This window comes from Ambystoma mexicanum, chromosome 7p (genome assembly GCF_040938575.1).
Source record: "Ambystoma mexicanum isolate Mex_15411 chromosome 7p, UKY_AmexF1_1, whole genome shotgun sequence".
Taxonomy (NCBI): Eukaryota; Metazoa; Chordata; class Amphibia; order Caudata; family Ambystomatidae; genus Ambystoma; species Ambystoma mexicanum.
The window spans coordinates 198,408,900-198,429,000 of NC_090939.1; the positions used below are offsets into that span (position 1 = coordinate 198,408,900).

At 45.8% G+C, this 20,101-nt stretch overlaps 1 protein-coding gene across 5 annotated transcripts in view; it reads right to left on the bottom strand.

Annotated features, from left to right (window-relative positions):
* Positions 1–20,101, bottom strand: part of SH3BGR (SH3 domain binding glutamate rich protein) — a 542,810-nt gene that overhangs the window by 84,369 nt on the left and 438,340 nt on the right. For 3 of the 5 annotated variants that reach the window (XM_069636057.1, XM_069636059.1, XM_069636055.1), the window contains one exon: positions 13,461–13,508. The exons of the other annotated variants lie outside the window; for them this stretch is intronic. In XM_069636057.1, the coding sequence (XP_069492158.1) occupies positions 13,461–13,508 (48 nt within the window). The remainder of the gene's footprint in view (positions 1–13,460; positions 13,509–20,101) is intronic. 5 annotated transcript variants of the gene reach the window in all.

Consider the following 20,101-nt stretch of genomic DNA (forward strand, 5'->3'; position numbering starts at 1 on the left):
GGGGGGTAATTCTGTAAGTCATGCTTTCCCTGGAAGCTGAGGTTAATAAAGCTGTTCATTCTTACCTATGGTCCTTCTTCAGACGTCTCCTGTTTCCTGCAAAGAGAGGACTAGCCAGAGCAGCTGCTTGGTCCAACTAGTACAGATGTCTGTAACATTTCCTATATTTTCCACATTATTTAATCAATAAGCATCAATGGGTGAAAAAACAATGGACAGATTTCTACTAAGGCTCTGCAGAAGTGACTGTTTTTTGCCATGCACTATAAGAATTCCTTGGAAAAAAATGAATATCTTACAACCCAGCTGGCCCTAGGACTCCAGGTGTAGTTTGCAGCTAGGATCTTTCAATCAGCTATGGAAGTATCCCAATAATGTAGAGGCATTTGGTGGTTAAGTTGAGGTGTGAGAAGGCCTTCCTAATATCACGTATTATGATATCTGTAGGACATATGTTAAAACTGGTATTTGGACCTTTTGGCGAAATAATCCTTGACCCCAGATGAAGTGGTTAATACCAGCATGGTCAGTTACAATAATTCACCTTTTAGTAGTTCTCTGGGACCAATGTTGGTTATACGAGCCTTGCACAAATATCCTATTCAGTCAATCAATCGTACCACACATTCGAATTTAAGTAGGTCTTGGAGTATTCCCCCACATAGATGTGAAAATGAAGGTCTTCCTTAAAAACACCCACGATTGTTTAAAACAAGCAACCATTTTAGTAAGTTAAAGAGATTTTGGGACAATTTTAAATTTACATCATAATACTGATATGTAAGGGGATCCAGGATGGCCGTCAAGCAGTGAGGACACGGCTGATCGAGCTCTGTGCCACATCAAAAGCTTTGAACTGCGGAATAAACTTTAAAAGCACAATATATGGTTTCAACACCCAGCGCACATTGGCAACACGCACTGATGCTGATTTTTGCAGCAACACCGGATTGGTAACGTCGTGGAGCCGTCGCAAGTCGGGAGTAGCAAACAAGTGAACAGTGGAGCCGGACTCCTGAGGAATGACAAATGGAGCCTAATGAGCACCCACAGAAGACGGGCGGAGTCACAAGGACCGGCCTCACACCTCTGTTATTGCAGGGAGAAGCCGTGTAGTGTAAGGGGAAATCTGAGTACTTTTGACGCAGCGACACAAAGGACACCACCCAAGACACCTCCTGGCATATCGGAGAGCTTCCAGGGAGCCCCGCAGGCGCTATCAGATCTGGGCATGGCCCGACAGCATGCAATGCAATGGGTGAGTGATCCTTACTTCACCTAAAACATTATCCGGAGCAGCACAGAGCCCCCTTCCCCCAGGATACCGACAAGCTGTAGCAGGCCCAGCAGAGGCTCAGCCCCGCATAACATCCGTCAGACCCCCTCCACCCTGATTATTGGTGAGGTTGCATGTTCCCAGCTTCTTGAACTTGAAACACACTATATTGGCAAAGAGGGATAAGGCAGAGTCCCTGGGAAAGATAGCATACGAGGACTGCAGAAAGAATAGAGCTTGTACCCCACAGGGAGATTATAAATACATCAGAAACAACACCATGCAGGCATTTTGGAGCACAGGGGGATGGAAGATTAGATCAGTCCTTGCACAGCATCTGCCTAAGCCCTTCAACGCTTACGCGTGAGACTCACTTGCTCTAACAGTCCCTAGGTGAGGAGAAACCCGGTTTTCAAATGGGCAAGCAGCATGAGAGGGATAAGTATCTCATCTGGATATTAGGGAAAATCGTAATGTAATATCACTCATTCTGGACATTTCCCAGAAAGGTAAAAGATCAGAGTGAATTCGAAAATAAAGGGGACTACTTACCCATTACCAGCAGCAGGGAAAACCCAGGGGAGCACTTGGTCAATGTCAGGACCCAGGGGGAAAAGAAAAGAACGCACTTCCACACTGCCACCTACTACTAAAGAGAACCCAATAAGAAGCTGCTGGCTTAGGTCCGGTGGGGAACAAAAGGATCTTGATCATATGAGAGAGCTGGTCAAGGTGCAGCAGGGCAGTGCAGTTACTAAGATGGCGGTCTCAAAAGAGGATGTTGAGCAGTGTTTTCAAGTTTTTCAGGAAAAACTCGCTGCTTCTTTGCAACTACAATTTGACAATTTTACTACAGAATTTAAATCCGTCCTATCAGACATAGGAAAAGATATTGCCTCTCTTGGGGAAAGAACAGATACTAATGAACAGGCACTACAAGATTTGGCCCAGGAATCTACAAAATCGGAGGTGCTTCTTGAACAGTTGGCAAGGACAACATATAATGTGGAGCAGCAATGTGAGGATCTGGAGAATAGGTCGAGGAGGTCCAATATTCATTTATGGAACATTCCGGAATCAGTGATCGACTTAGCCTTAATAGATGCAGTTACAGGAGTCTTTAAAGATCTACTAAATACGGATGCGGAGGTAACAATTTCCATAGACAGGATTCATAGAGTCGTCCCAAAGCGTCAGGATAAGGGCGCCTGCCCCAGAGACACTTTGGTGGCAATGGCAAGTTACCCGCAGAAGGATCAAATTCTTTCAGAAGCCAGGAAAGCGATACAGATTACACTTAATGGGAATTAAATTCAATCAGGATCTCTCCCCGAAGGACGCTACAAAAAAGAAGAGATATGCATAAGATCCTGCAATATCTACATACCCAGAAGATACCATACAGATGGACTTTGCCATTATTTACTTGGGAGGGTAAACAGCATTGTGTTCCAACAACGGAGGAGGGAGCTTGAATTTTGCGGATAGACCAGGAGGACCAACTGGGCCCTAGTACTGGGATGCAACCTTACATTCCCCGGGGACCGGGACACTGGGAATGGACAACTGTACAATGGACCCGGCCAAGCAATCAAAAAGGCCCTCTACCAGCGGAGAAGCCCTCTGGAATCCTGAAAGATCAAGATCTTACCTGGGTAGCGGGGTCATGGTGAAATAAGGTACTTTTCCGCAGAATAAGAATGACATGGTGTAAAGCTGGGGCACAGCAGAAGCTCATCTTGGAACTTACTATAGACAAAAACTAGGGTTTTAGGATACCCTGCACTTATCTCTGGTTTAAGTGGTAGGCCATCTCTGTGGACGGAGTCAAAAGAGAGAGTAGCAAGGATTGTCTACACCAGGGAGAAGGGAAAGTTGTTGGAAATTGTTGAGGAGGGGAGGAGGCGGGTATAGGTAGGGGGTTGAGTGAGAAAGTTGTGGGGGGAAGAGGTTGTACACAGGATTGAAGACAAAGGGTTCGAAAGTGGTTTTCAGAGCTGCATATTCAAAGTAGTGGTTCTGTAAATTACATTTACCTTCTGCTGTCAGACACTTAATATAAGGGGACTTAATATCCCCATAAAGAGGAGGAAATTGGAACGGTTACTTAACACACACCAGCCCGATCTTATAGCTCTACGGGAAACACATATTAAATATCAGGATCGACACAAGTTGAAACTAAAGCAATACCCGATAATTAAGCAGGCTAAAACAAAGGGGAAGATAGCCGGACTACTTATCGCTTTCAAGACGAATATGCAGTTTTCCATTATGAAGGTGCAGGCTGACAAAGAGGGCCACTTTCTCTATATCCTAGTGCAGATGGGGTCAATGACCTTAACCTTGGCTTCACTTTATGCCGCAAATACAGGGCAAGAGGGCTTTTTGAAGACAACATTAACCAATTTGAAACAGTTTGGTCAGGGCGAAATGATTTTGATGGAGGATCTGAATATTGCATGGGACCCTCTATGAGATAGAAGTTCTAACACCACATACACTCGTGCCCTACCTTCATTAGCCCTTATACAGAAATTAGATCAGTTGACACTTAGACATTTGGCCTACCCTGAAAGGAGACAAAAGGCCATATACATACTATTCCCACTTTCACAAATCCTTTTCCAGGATAGATTATTTTTGGGCTTCGACCAGGTTGACAGGAAGAGTGACATAAATTGAAACTCACAAAATTATCATCTCAGATCATGCCCCTCTGACCATTGACCTTAACTTCCCCAAACCCGGTTTCCTGCAATGAAGTAGATGGGAAAATTAAAGAATCATTTAATTCCAATCTGGATGGGAAAGCAAGCTTATGTGGTGTGAGATGCGTTTAAACCGACCCTTTGGGGGGAACCTGTCACAATACAGGCACATAGGCGGAAGCTTAGACATAGAAAATAGAAATAGACCTTGAGGCTGAAGTAAAGGATACCCTAAAACAAATGGAACTAGACTCATCCCTGAATCTTCAAAGGCAATATCAGAATGCTAAGGGTAAACTGGACTTAATACGAACTAAACATGCAGAAAAAAAGCCTATTGTATTTAAAGCAGAGATTATATGTTAAGGCAAACAAAGCAGTCAGAATGTTAGCTAGACAATTAAAACACAAAATAGGATTCCAAGATGGCCGCCGACACGAGATAGACGTGTCGACGGCACTCCGGAGCCTTCAAGCGGAGACAAGCGTTCCCCACCACCCCGCTGGTTCACCCGCTTGAGCTGGGCTCTGCCGTCCAGAAGAGAAGATAGCCAGTAGACATCCAGCAAGACTGCAGCCCGCGCCAGAACCAGGGAAACGTCCGGGCGGAACGCAGTGGCAGAAGGGGCCTGTACAGGCGGGGGGAGCCTCGGGCCGCCAGCGGCTCTCTGACAGCGCACAGTGGGAGGACCCGGCCCTTGAGAAGGCGGACCAACGGGAACGGGTCGGACCACAACTTCAGAACCCGAGGAGGTGGGCGATCGGAGGAGCTCCCTGCTGAGTAGCGTTGGTGAGGATACCCGGTCGCTCTGGAGGGGCTCAGTTGTCCGGCGGTGCCTGAGTGTCCACCGCGCCTCCAGGAACCGCAGTAGTGCTTGGGCTGTGTTCGTTGGAGGAGGCCCCCCCCCAAACAGAAAGACCCCCTGGGCAGCAGCGGCGCCCGTGGGGGGAACTAGGCCTGTTCGGGGGACGGGCAGGTCTGGGGAGGAGGACCACCCCCCCCGCAACCCGGACGAGAAGACCAGGAGCGCGCCTGGGTGCTGCTGCAGGCACGTGATCAAGAGGCGAGCGCGTGAGATCGGCGGCAGTCACGAGATTCAGCAGCATTCCTGCAAGCCAGGGACCCCGCTACGTGGGGCAGTGCTGTGGTGAAGCGGTACCCTGTTTGAAGTTAGGACGTAGGAGAGTGGGGAATTGGGATGGGCGCCAGCTTGGTTCATTTTATATATTAGAGCCGGCAACACATATAATCCCACCCTCTTACTGTCTTCACCTCGCCAACTTTGAAGTTACGAAAAGCTTGGGCGGAGTAGTGACTGGCAATAGTGTACACAGTTCCTGGCTGTATGTTCAATAGTGCCTGATATCATAACCAATACAGGCTGGCACTCCCTTAGCCATACGGCACAAACTAGTTTTGAACTTTCATTGGGGCAGCAACTGGGCAAAGTGACAACAGGGGACTCTGCATGAAGTGAATCGGATTACGGGAGTGTGTGATACCGGCGCCCGGCTCCTCCCAGCAAAGAGTGACCTAGACGTGGAGAAGAGATGGGGAGGTGGGTCTAGGGAGCGGCTGGGAGCAGCCCCCGCTCCCCTCCTCATAGAGAGTGCATTGGACGGCTGTTGGAGTGGAGGACGCCGGGGTGAGAGACCCAGGGGAGAAGGTGGTGGCACGGGAGGTGCTGTGACACAAACCATCTTGTTCTTATTGATCTCCCGGTCCACAGCCGACAATGTCCTCAAAGAACACAAACAGAGAGCACAAGGGCGGTCCTTCACAGGCAGAGACTCTAAGCACGCTCCCAACCTTATGGCAGCAAAGAGAGGAATGTGACCAGCGACCAGATCTCCAGGAGAAGAACAGAAACGCGGGCCGCCTCGGGGGGGATGCCATGCAGGCCCCGATGTCACGGCAGGATCTCCACGGTGAGATCTTAACACTTCAAAATAACCTGGTCAAAACCTTTAAAGATCAAATACAGCTGCTTAGATCGGACATTAATCAAGCGGTGGATGAAATGAGGCAAGAAGTAGGCCAACGAGGGGAAAGAACAGACATTTAAGAAAGGGGCCTGCAAGAGGTGGGCTAAGAGGTCACGGAGAATAGCAAAGCGATTGAAAGACTCGATACTGCAACAAGAAATCTGGAGTTGAGGATGGAGGACTTGGAAAATAGGCCGAGGAGGGTCAACATCCGGGTGAAATTGCTGCCAGAGGCAGTCCAAGACAAGGATTTAAAGGGGACATTGCAGGACATATTTGCAAAGCTGCTGAATGAATCTTCCCCAGAGCCTGTGGAGTTAGATAGAGTTCACAGGGTGGGTCGTTTCAACAGTGGAGCAAAGGCCAGACCAAGGGATGTATTAGCGGCATTCGCCAGATATGCACAAAAGGAAGCAGTTTTGAGAGCTGCCAGGCGGATGGAACCCCTAAACCATGACAGCCATACAATAGAGCTATATCAGGACTTGGCCAGTAGCATTTTACTGAAGAGACGGCAAATGAACCCCATCCTGAACTTTCTAAAAGTGCAGGGGATCAAGTACAAATGGACTTTCCCCTTCGGCCTCCTTTTTGACTGGCAGGGCGGTCAAAAAAGGATAACATCGCTGCAGGAAGGAGCATACCTGCTGCATTTGGAGCTGGATCAGGAAGAGACAGAGAGGAGGTCGGAGATGCCCGGGGGGCCACTCATGCACACAAATCTAGGGCATGGGTATGCTCTACAGTGGGAGGGAAAAAAGTAGGAAACCAACCCTAGTGGGATCCCCTGAAGGGTCGGAGAGAGGAGATCAACAGGATGGAGGGGGCACTGCAAGCGGGTCGTCTCTCTGAAGGTAATGCTTGGTCTAAAAGGGGTGATGGGCTTTGCGGCTATTGCAAGGGTAAGGAGATAAACATCTTGGAGGCGGTAAGGGAAGTGTGTATTGTATGCGAGCAGGGGAGGGTTCTCCCCAGTTGGGCAAAGGAGGGAGTTGGGGAATGAGGAGGGAGCACGGGCGAGGAACTCCAGAGCACAAGAAGAGCGTCTTTATGGTTTGGAGGAGGCACGGCAGGAGGACTTCTGTCGGGCGGGGGATACAGGAAACAGGAGGTCAAAGGGGGAAAGGCTCACTTCGAAGCGACCCTAGAAAGGTAGGGATCTAGACAGTTCAAGTGGATGACCTATAATGTGCGGGTGATTAACTCTCCCCTGAGTAGAAAAAAGCTGGAGAGGTTCACGAAGGAGGAGGGGCCGGACATACTGGGTCTAGAGGAAACGCATTTGCTACATAAGGACCAAAAGAGGTTGAGAATTAGGGGTTTCGACCAAATTTTCCATGACTCGACGGCTACGAAAACGGCAGGGGTGGCCTTAGCTTTTAAAAACGCTGCAAAGTTCAGGGAGGAGTGCATAGTCCGGGACAAGGGGGGTAGATACCTCATAGTGCGTGGGTCATGTCTGGGGACGGTCTACACAATCGCGGTTATATACGCCCCAAATACAGGGCAGGAAAAGTTTTTGAAGCAGTTACTTGAAATTTTAAGTGACATGGCAAAGGGCCGTGTGGTGATTATGGGAGATTTTAATTTAGCTTGGGACAGGGCTTGTTAGGGAGAATTCTCATTTTATGGCTAATTTCCCTAACCTCTAGAGTCCCCCAGCAGCTTTGCTGGATTTGAAGGGTTTATTTCTTTTTACCTGCTAAGAGTGAGACTATTTTTCCCACTCTGAGGCATTTTTGCTATCTGTGTTCTAGGCTATTTTTGTGTTTAATGCCTATGTGATCTTTTCTCTCACCCATAGGAACCATCTTTATGCACATGTGTCCCACAGCACCCTCCGTGCCGTGACACAGGAGTGTTGTAGTGACCCCCAAACATAGACTCCATACCCTGGGACTGACTACTGTCACCCAGGGCATGTAAAGTCCCCATTGACTTTACTAGTCGATAGTTATGAACTTAACCAGTACACCCCATCATAATCTGGAAGTACTGGAAGGAGTTAATAGTTTTTTCTCTATGTTCATTTTCGAGAGGGTACCTTAAAGTCCCCCTCTGCAAGGTTTCTGGCTGGTGGCAGTGGTTACTACCTTTTATATTCGACCGCGAATATTTCTCTATGGGATTTTCCCATTGTTCGAGGCTACCACTTTTACTGACAGCCTCTAACGTACCGCCGGTTTATTTTATTATTAACTTTACTCCGGTAGGTTTTATTTGCCAGAACTTTGATAAAACTTCTTTCTCGAGTCTTACTTCATTTTCCTAACCCAGGTCGGGGATCCTTTGTTCGTCCTTTTAGCGGGCATCAGCCAAGAAGCCCTCTTTTTGGCGCCACTGAGTCTGAGGTGGGTCTGTTTGGGAGGGGGAGTAGAACCCCCGAACAGAGTTGCCACCGCAACTCAGGTCGCAGTCTAACCTGATAGGCTGGAGGGTCTCCGCCAAGAAGACCACTCCACTGTGTGAGTGACAGCTAGGCTGTATGAATGGGTCTCTTTCTGCATAAAAGCAGGGTCATGAGGACTGGAAGAGCAAGACGTCGCCACTGGAACTACGGAACCGAAGGGAAGAGAAGCCAGAGACGTCTTCAGCACCGGTGAAGCCCTGCCGGATTGTCTCACCACTTTTCTTCCAAACGACGAGAGGAGATCTTCAGCGAAGGAGCCTCCTTCCCTTGAGCTGGTGGGGTCAACCAGTTCACCTATCGCACCCTCGGACCCGCCTTGGTCGACTCGACAGTGCCCCGCACTTCAAGACCGGATAGCCAGGCAGCTATCGACCTGGACCGCGATTAAAAGGTGCGTACCTTTTAAACTTTGCTTGGCAGCACTGCGCCGTGTTTCATACCTGGGTAGTGCAGTGACTCGAACCTTCCTCCACGACGAGGGCCTCTCTTCCTCTGTTGGACCCCTCGACCTGCAGGAACTACCAGGAACAACCGTCACCAGGAGCCACTTCCCCACGTTTAAGGTACATTGTTCCGCCAGGCCACCCTTTCTCCGTGGTAGCCCTAAAGGAGTTTAAATCCTTTAACTACTTGTGGGGTCGGCCACCCTCTCTCTTAACGCCTTGCACCTACCTCTTGAAAGGTTTTCTACTAAAGACTTGACTGCAGCTACAAGAACATTTTTGCTCCTAAGCTCTTGGTCCTGTACTACTGATTTTGGCTCAGGCCTATAGACTCCGGCTGATTTGTTAGATCTGCTCTCACTAGATTAGTTTTCAATGAGAAATGTGTTGATGCACCTAAATCTTCTAAACCCCTCTTCCTTCCTACTGTTTTAACTTGTGGAGTGCCATTTTGCTCAGTTTTCATTCACTTGTCTTTTGGTTAAAGTGTTACTGTGCATTACTTTTTCACAAAACTTCAGGGAAGTGTTGCTAGGGGGTTTTCACTGTGCCATTTTGCTCAGTTTTCACTATACCGCAAACTTGTCTACAATTGAATAGGGAGTTGTATATGCCTTTCTTTTGACAAAACTTAACTTACTATATTAACTATGATCTATGTGTTGACTTAGAAGTGTATAAAATAAATATATATTCTCTTTTTAATACAAAACTTTGGTCAGTGTTTCCTTGCTCCATAGTACTGTATTACCTATTGTGTAGACCCTGAATACTGCTCATCTCCCTCTTGAGATAAGTCTGACTGCTCAGCCACAGCTACCAACTAAATCTTTGTGGTACAGACGGATACCAAAGGGGATTTATTGCTCTCACCTGTAGTCCTAATCTGGGGTAGTGCTCCCTAAGGGAACTGCCCTGGATTCTGCCTAACAGTGCTCGTGATAGGTCAGGGCAGAGGGGAACAAGCAAGGTGACGGCGGTCTCGGCCGCTTTGCGAGAGAGAATGGCGGAGTTGGGCCTGAGGGACGTGTGACAGGAGACTCGAGGGGATGAGGCGGGTTATACGTTTTTCTCAGGGGTGTATGGGACCCGATCTAGGATAGATTACATCTGGGTTTCCGCATCCCTCCTGGGGCGGGTCAACAAGGTAGAAGTGGGTCCCCTGGGCATAGCAGACCATAACATTCTTACTATGCGCTTAGAACTTGGGGAGAGGAGGAGGGGGATTTGGACTTGGACCTACCCTGCAGCCCTTATGAGAGATCCAGTACTTGGGGAGGAATTGGAGGGTAAAATGAAAAAATGTATTGAAGAAAATGGACGAGGGGATACATCTGAGGGGGTAAGATGGGATGCGTTTAAAGCCACCATCAGAGGCGAACTTATAGCAGCAAAGGCTAATCGAGATAGACAATTGGGGGGGATTGAGAGACAACTGGAGGGTGAAGTTGAGGCCGCTCGATTAAGGGCAGAAGCAGTATCTTCTAGAGCATCTCTGAGAGAGTATAGGCGAGCTGAGGGGCAGCTCCGAATCCTCCGAATGAAAAAAGCTGAGGGGTCTTACTCTCCGTTAGACAAAGATACTATGCCAAGGCGAACAAATTATACGCCTTATTGGCCAGACTCTTACGAGGGGAGACAGCGAAGTAAATTATAGCGCCCCTTAGGTCAGAGGCGGGAGAAAGGGTAACGTAAACTGAGGACATCCAGGAACTCCTCGCAACCTACTATGAGGCACTTTATACATCACAGCATCCCACCCCTCGAGCTCAGGAAGATCTGCTAGGGAAAGTTAATTTACGCAGAATCAGTGAGGAGTCTCGGGTGATTATAAAACGGGAAATTACAGAGGATGAGGTGAGGAAGGTGATACTAAATCTCCCCCCTGGCAAAGCTCCAGGCCCTGACGGCTTTACGGCTGCGTTTTATAAAACATTTTTGTCTTTTCTTGTCCCGTACTTGACCTACTTATTCAATACTTTTAAGGACACACCCATGACAACATACAGCGAATCTGTGATCTAATTGAAAAAGTGGCTGAAATGGAGGACACAGCAGTGTTGGTATCATTAGATTCCGAAAAAGCATTTGAACACGTGGAGTGGTACTTCTTATTTGATCACTTACGAGCTATGGGTTTTGGTCCCAAATATTTTTAATTAAGTGCATCCAGCTGCCACCTGCTCATTAATAGTCAACTATCCCCTTAGGCCTCTCTTTGTAAAGGTACGAAACAGGGCTGCCCTGTGTCTCCTCTTCTTTATGCATTACATTTAGAACCATTACTATCACGGCTTCTACAATCAGAACAAATAGAAGGCATATCCTTTGGGGGAGACATTCATAAGTTGATGGCATATGCAGATGATACGCTCCTCACGATCACTAACCAGGGTATCTCATTACCTGCAGAACTTGCCCAACTGGAAAGGTTTGGTAGAGTGGCCGGTCTTAAAATCAACATCACAAAGTCTGACATTTTGAATTTGGCGCTTAAACATGGCAAATTATCTAAAGCAATGGAAGAGACACAGCTTTATTGGAAGTCAAAGGGCATTCTGGGGTTTTGGGAGTAGACATTACAAGTTCACTTGGAAAACTATATTCTGCCAATTTCTGCCCCCTATTAGTCGAAATTCAAAAGTTTGTCCAGTCCTGGAGCCCCTTAATGGTTTCTTGGCTCAGACGGATTAACTCAATTAAAATGGTGATCCTACCTAAGGTGTTGTACTTGTTTCAGGCCCTCCCCCGATTAGAATCCCAGCTTCCTTTTACCGTACGCTGCAAAAAATAATATCGAAGTTTATATGGAAAAATAAACCCCCCGCATGCATTGAAAACACTAATGCTTCCCCCAAACAGAGGAGGAGTAGGCCTGCCTAGCTTTAGAGACTATTATCGAGCAGCACAGCTGTGAGTTATAAAGGATTGGTTCAGAGAAGACACAAATAAAAGGTGGAAACATGGAAAGGGCTATAGTGGGTTCTAGAATGGGAGAGAAATGATGGCTACCTAGATCAGACAGACCTCGGAATATACATCACAGTGTGATTACGGGCTTGGTGGAGGATACATGGGACCAGGCTATCCGCCAACATTGCTTTACTTCATTTTCCTCTCCCTTAACCCCTTTGTTCTCAAACCCCCACTTCACCACAGGAGTATCTGCTAGCTCCTTCCCTAAATGGAAAAGGGAGGGATGTATAAGGTTTTGTGACATGTTTCTGGGGCAGGAGATTAAGTCCTTTGCTTTATGTAAAGAGGAGTTGGCCCTCTAGGAGAGTCACCGCTTCCAGTACTTTCAAGTCCGCCATTGGTTGATGGCCCCACCCAACATGTCAGCGGCTTTAAGATCACTCACACCATTTGAGCAATTTGTGACTTCCAGCTCGGGGATAAACATTTCATTTCCAGATTATATAAGCTCTTAAATGATGAGCCTCCACCAAGTGTTCCTACATTTCAACTGGCACGGGCAAAGACCATGGGGTTGATGCCTACAGAGGAATCATGGTCCCGTTTATGGGTAGATAGACAGAGAATGACAAGATCCAGACAAGATCAGGGACATTTGGTTTTAATGAATGTATCAATGGCACTATACCCCTGAACGGTTACATAAAATTGCTACATCAGTTCCGGACTCCAGTTGTCGGGTTTGTGAGGGAAGAGCAAATTGGTTACATGTATGGTGGTCATGTCCTAAACTGTCTCAATTCTGATAGGAAATGCAGGAAAATATGAGGGTAATGTTTACTTTCAAGACGGGGAGACCTCTTGGGGAAAGTCTTGTGGATCTGGCACAACAAGATAACGAACTGTGGCCGAAATATAAGAGAAAGGCATTTTATATTCTTCAACTGGCAGCTCTGTTGGTAATATCTCAGAAATGGAAATCTATGGACCCACCACACATAAAACACTGGTATCATAAACTATGGAATGTTGTATCTTTGGAGTGGGTCACCTATACCATTCAAGGGGAGCAGGCTATATTTTCAACACAATGAGCATCGATTTTGAACTTCCTTCATAGGGACTTTATGGAACAACACTGCACGCAGAATTTACGAATATTTAATATACTTTGAACTTAGTGATAATCTTGCTATTCTGTGTACATGGGTGGGTGGGAGGGCAAGGGATGTGGGGCGAGGGAGAGGATAGGGGTTTTGGGAAGAAGGGGAGGGGAATTGGTTGTATTTATTTTGATTTCTATTATGTATACTTGAAAACCCAATAATAAAAACAAAAACACAAAAAACAATACTGATATGTAGCATGTGCCCTTGGAGAACTGAATGGAGTGAATCTAAACATAATTAAGAAAACAACCATTTGCAGGCAATATTCTGAATAATTTTACACTAGAAACAAATATTCATGGAATCTCTCAGCACTCCACACTGTCTTTCTTGTAACCCTCAACAGGTAAGAACTCTTTGAGACTGTATCAGAATAAAGCAAAAATAGCTACTCAACTAACACAGATATCCAGCTTATGCCTTCACTTTTTAAATGCAGCAAAATGTTGTACTTATATTGAAAATGAAGAGAGGGGCACCAAACACTTTGTAAAACAGAGCAAATTAAAGAGAAGAGAAGCCTTGAAAATCCATATCTGCACATCCCACCTCAGTTACATTCTCTTCTTCCTGCTCCTCCTCCTCCTCCTCCTCTTCCTTTAAAGATAAATTAAAACAATTTGTTATACAAAAAAAAGACAGCATAGTGCTTATGAAATGAGGCTAAGCCACTGATAAAATTGGTTAGAAGTGAATAGTTAATAAGAGGATGTGGGTTGTGTTAGGAGGCAGTTAGGATGAGAGAATGAAAGGAGGAGACATTAGTGTAGAATACAATGTGAAACACTGTCATTCAGGCGGTTTCAGGATTGATCATGTTATTACTCCTTTATGATTCCTACGTGAACCAGGTCAGCATAAACGATGAACAGTAACTTACAACTGTAGATTTCAAGGTGACTATTCTAGTTACTACAGCCAAATCACTGGGAGGAGCTAGCAAATGAAGAATGAGCCAGCCGAATCACATCATAAAGGCCCTGAAGTAAACACTGCAGAACCAACATGATTCAGAATCTACAGCAAATCAAGAATCAGTCAGCAGGGTCACATCCCAGAGGCCCTGAAGAAAACTCCATTGGCTCCTAACAGACTAAAGGGTCAAATTCAGAGTCTATGAAGCCCTCCTCGGGAAATACCAAGAATACATGTGGAAGCCATCCCAATGCTACACCCAGGCAAAAACCTTTGATCTGCAACTGCCAAACTTCCCAGCTATTTTCAGAACGAAGCAACATGGAGATGAAACCGTGCGATACAGGGATCAAGTCCCTTCGAACACCTACTTTCCCATTGACCCCATCTAAGAAACATACCCAGTTGCCCGTCTTTAAATAAAACTCTTAAATTATCTCATTCAATTAAGCTTTCCACTCTCAAGTAGTCAATTCAGGGTTTGTCCACTGCCTCTATGTCTAAGGTTGGACAAGGGCCCTAATGGCTGCACACAGAATCATGGTTTCTCAAACAGTTGATTTGTGACGAAGGGGGAATCCGATTACTCACTTTCAGGGAGACCTCCTCACTAATATCAACATTCTGCTAAAAAGCATTATGGTGATGTAGTCGGCCACCAGCAGAGGAGATTTGAGATTTACAGTAGAGAATTATGCAATGTTGATATTTACTCACAGGACATATATTCCAAGATCTCAGGTCTATTCTTTTGCCCAACAATGCGGTAGATTATCAAGCAGAAAAAGAAAGAGAACGGAGAAATGCAGGATAAGGCAGCAAAACATCTAAGCAGATATTTTACGTGCATCCGTTTGCCAAAGTAAGCGTATCCTTTGGAAGAAGAACCTAATTTATAATGCTACCAGAAAGCATGTGTTGTGGCACAGACTCTGCCCGCAAGATGTCATTAAGTGTCAAATGTAAAGTGAACACACCTGAGGCACAGAAATTGCATTATCATGCTAAGGAAATGGCAAGTGCCACCTAGATTTCCAGAGATCTCCAAAGCCTGAAGCAGGAATTAGGGCAGGAGTAATGCTTGTGCACTTCACAAGTGGATAAAGGACAGGATGCTCACTAGGTTTGCAAAGCAGAGTCTTTACAGTGAAGAAATATTATGATGATCAACTCGGCCGTTTAGACTCATAAAATGGCAGAGTTTCATGTCTTTACTGACTGGACCATGTTGGGATGGAAAAGGGTATATCCAATCCCCCTAAGCGTTTTCATGTGAGGGGGTCCCCTATAGTGTAATGTATAAGAGGGGAAAGAACCGCACTATGAAACTTGGTGTGAAAGTAATATAGTGCGAATAGCAGATGCATGGCATTGGGAGACACATAGAAAGAAACACCATTTTTGTAGTTATGACAAAAGCACAGGCTTGCTTGACCACGCTGCACCAGCCGAGCTCCATGGAAAGATTTCACTAGGCCCAATATCATTAAGGCAGAATTAATCTGCACCGCCAGTTCTCACAGAAGTACACTTTCCCCATGTCCCTTCACTGTTGCAAATATTTAGTATCTTTCAGAGGAGTGCGCCCTGTGAGAGCGTGATACAACACCAGGCTCCGGAAAAGTGCCATTCTTCACCACAAAGCTGCCAGCAGGCCTCTAACCCCCACCCAGCCAGCCCAAAGCCAGCCCCACACCACTGACCCGAGCCCCACACCCCTGCATTCCAGGATAAGTGAGTGACTCCCCTGTCCTAGCATAAACCAAGCAATAATAAAAGATCTAATCATGCGCTACTTTTTCACCCCTCAGCATAAAATACATCCTTTGTAACACAAGGTACAGGAAGCGATAAATTATAGATCAAAACCAGGGTGGAGACCTTGGTTACGAGAGGAGCGGTATCAACGAAGCCCAGAATGTGTGGGTCTGTGTGACTGTATTTCATCCTCCCTTCCCCCTGGCATCAATCCCCGAGCCGCCCAGGTGCATGCCACAGTGATGTAGTAGTAGGCTTAGTGTGCTAGTTTAGATGTAACATTGTATTTCATGAGCGACCTGACCTTCACCAGACAACAATATGAGCACAGCTGACCAACGTGGAGCCTGACCGACGGCGGCAGAACCAACCAATTGTAGCCTGGCATCCCATATGGCACAGAATTATGTACGCTGCCCAGCCAATTAAATGTGCTAGTCTAGACCCTATACGTGATGTCATCTGTGCGGATTTGATCCCTTATAAAGCACTGTCATGACTTCTGGAGTCAGAACATTCTCGAGCAGCAGAGTCCTTTGCTGATATTTTGTATTCTGTACAATTAAACCTGGTTATCCTTGCAAGCTATCTCTTGGCCTATTTGCCTAGAGGGTTGTATTTACTCTGGAGTGAGCATTGACAGGGACTTGCCTTCAACTGCCATGAAGAATTTACCTCCTGAAAAGCAATCTAGGGATATTAATAACAAATTTGGTAACAAACCAACTGTTCCACCATCAGCCTGCAGCATCTTTTGTCCAGAAGATCCATATGGTAGTTTCATCTACTGACCTTATTAGTCTCAGGAGATAAATTGGATGACCATTAAATAGAATCCATGTTCCTCATCAATCATTACAGGGACATACAAGACAAAGGCACTGAACATTGCCACATTGGACAACATTTTAAAGGAATGGTAGCAGGGTCTCTAGGAAACAGATTTCAATGATGCAGGGTGTAGGTCTTAAGCTTTTGGTGAACTGTCAACCAACTGCCATCATCCTCTCTTGGGAAGACATTTGGAGAAGGTTTTAGGGCTAGCCACAGAACTTAGTAGCATGAATCTGCATGCCTACACACTGACAAGGGCTTTTCTCTGACCTATCTATCAGCGATCATCAATTCTATTTGATGTCTTGGCACTTGTGAGGGCTTGCAAAGATTGAGGTACCCTTTTAAGGTGCCCTCCTTCGTGTAAAACAAGCCATGGATTTCCCATGTGTGACCTTTTTGGCAGGATGCATTTGGCAACATCAATACAAAAGGGAATTTATCATTGTAATTAAATGTTTATAGGAGTCTCTAAAGAAATGTTCTGAAACAATCACTTGCAGAATGTTCATGCAGGAATCTGCCTGTGCATGGGATGAAGAAATTGTACTGATGACTTGCGTGGAGTAGTCGATGCAGACAGTTCAAAGGGTCTCATTACGGGTTTGGCGGTAGCCGTGCCTGTAACAAAGACACGGCTGCCGCCGAACCCATGATTTTTTGGCAGCCGCGAATGGGCAATTACTGGGTCATGCCGAGTTCGGCGGACCCAGTAATTGCCCATTCGCGGGTGCCGGCAATAAGGGACTCTCCATCCCCATTCAGCACCATAGTGCTGAATGGGAATGTGGAGCTCGGATTCACCGGCACCGTTGACAACAGTGCCGGTGCATCCACAAGTTGTGCTCACGGGCGCCGCACTGCCCGCCAGGTCGTACCTGGCGGCCAGAGCGAGACCCACAAGCACATCTCGTAGTATGGCAGTACGGTAGCAATGGTCCTGGTAGCAATACTGGTGCTGTTGTTGCCTTACCGCCATACTTATAATGAGGCCCATAGAGTGTAATTATGTTAGGCCTATTACCAGCTTTCGACACTGTTGACCATATGCTTGCTACTCCTGAATCATCTACATAAGATGGGAATTTGGGTTAAAGCCATTTCATAGCCACACAACTATTAAGAAGATCATTCTGGGATCTTAAGCTTGCTACCATTCAAGTCGTTGCCTTTCTGTGTATTTTGTGGAATCCCTCTGGTGTCAGCACCTCCACAGGTGTAGCTCCTTTGACACAGCCGATTGCTTACTTTGGGATTCCCTTTAGTCCATAAGAAGTTGATACAAAGATCCTACTTCATCTAGAGAGAAAGTATAATACACACAGAGACAATTTTAAATCCTGTTTTACTGTAATTGATCAATGGGTGTGTCATACCCAATTTAAACTTTAAGGCAATAAAACTGAGATTTTAGCACTCTGTGGGTTGGATAAGGTTGGATAACAATTGGGGTCTGTTTTATCGGCCACCAAGTATGGATATGTACCCAATACTGTAGCCCCAGCATGAAACCAGATTCCAAACTAAGAATGGAACCACAAATCTTCCCAGGAAGGAATCTATCATCTGCTTAGACTGAGCAAAATGCTTCTGTTCTTTAGCTTTGCAGAGCAAATGATGAAAGTAAACAGCTCTGTATCATCCCATTGGTAATATTGTAATTCTCTGCACTTATGTCTTAAGTTCTATCAACAGACTGCAGCATCTTCAGAACGCAGTGGCAGTGTTCCTTGCGTGTCCTCCTATGCCGGTGTCAATAGCACGCAACACGCTGTATCTAGTCCACTAGACGAAGTATTGATAACATCCTTTCATCATTTTGTAGGATGTGTGCCCTGTTCATCAGGTTCTCTTCCTTTGCAAATACCTTCATTTACGTATGTTACAAATGGCAGGCAAGCTTTTTCAGTCCAAGCACCTAGACTGTCGAGCAATCTGCTCTTGGAAATTTTCAGGCGTTATTTTCATTCAAGAAAATAAATTAAACATGGCTGTTATAATAGTGCACCATTTGTTAATCTGGCACAGTATTATTTAGTGCACAGTGCCTTTTGGTAATTCCAGAGAAACATAAGCGATGCTTTCACTGCAAATGTTCCCATCCTTACTCTCAACATAGATGCTGGTAATGTCTTCCCCCAGACCTGCAATAATCACAGGATACAGAGCTGTTACCTGGGCTGTTACAGAGCTGTTACTTGGGCAGACAAGACAGTTTCAGCTACTGCTGGGCAATGGCTGCTCAAACAGAGGTTTGACCATAATATTCACACAGTTTGTGATTCAAAATGGCTTGCCACGCTCTTCCACATCAGATTCAAGTTGCCCATTATGGCCTGTAATGCTTCTCAAAGTTAGGGACCTCCGTCTTTAAAGGTCCGAATGAGTCTACTGTTGTTCCAGAGGTATCCTACTGTTTTCTAATACTTACACTATAATTATTTATTATTCACTATAAATATTTATTATGCCAGGATTTATAATGTGATAAGTTTGCTTTGTGTCCACTTATGGGTCAGGGAAGGTCCAAGGACCAGAATCCTTGCACAACAGATCCCATACAATCCTACCAGCATGTCCTTCAGTCCTTATTCACCTCATCCTATCCCCACCCTAACTCTCACAAGCAAAGACTCAGCCTGTACCAAGCTTCATCCCAGCTCTAAACCATACAACATCATCAACATCCCACTCACAACCATCAACCCTAATCCACCCAAACACACGCAACCTCATGCTTATCAATGCTCGCTCCGCTGTACTCCAGATGGCAAGTATTGCTGATAACATCGCCATGCACAACATTGATGCACTCTTCATAACAGAAATATGGCTTACCCCCATTCAACTTCTCAACCATACAGAACAATTTGGTGGGGGCCTTGTGGTCTTCCACAAGACTTTATGGACATTAACACTCTAGGATGCCTCGCTTCTGACATGCCTCTTTCTGCCCTACCACATCACAACTGCTACTTTCCACCTGACCTACCACCCACCACAAACTAACAAAGACTTTCTGTATGAAATGACCACCCTCATTGTTGCATCAACTGTTACCCATTCCATCCACATCTTCCTTACAGAAACTAACTGACCTAACAGTCAACTACCACACACCACCTGTGGGATAGTTTCAGCCCTAAAACAAAAGGAAAACTGTGTATGGCTGACTGGGGCCTAAAAATGCTGAAATACTTTCCTGTCATTTCAAAGCACACTGTTGACTGACAAACGGAATGCCAGCATGGAATTTCAACCCTGCCAAATACTCATTGTTGTCAGAAAAAGGAAGAATAAATGTAAGTGTGCCCTGTGTGTGAATGACAAGGCTGAAATGAAATGAGGCCTACCTTCCATTACAGGCTATTGAGACACTGAAAAGCATTTGTCCCAAAGAGAATGCAGCCATAGAAATTAATACATTTGGCAGTTTGTGTTGAAAGGAACTGTTTACAAAGGCAACTCTCTGGCCTGAACCATTCAAATGTACATTATAATGGAAGCTGGGCATTGATGGCCTGGTGCAAGATATTAGCAGGCTTCATGTGTAAAGGAACTGCAACAATCAAACATACTTTTCAGTGCATGAAGAAACGGTGTGCTTAGCCCAAAAGAAAACTTTCTCATGAGATTTGAAGGCCGAGAACTGCTCACCTTCCCCCATCAAATGCAAGGGTCAA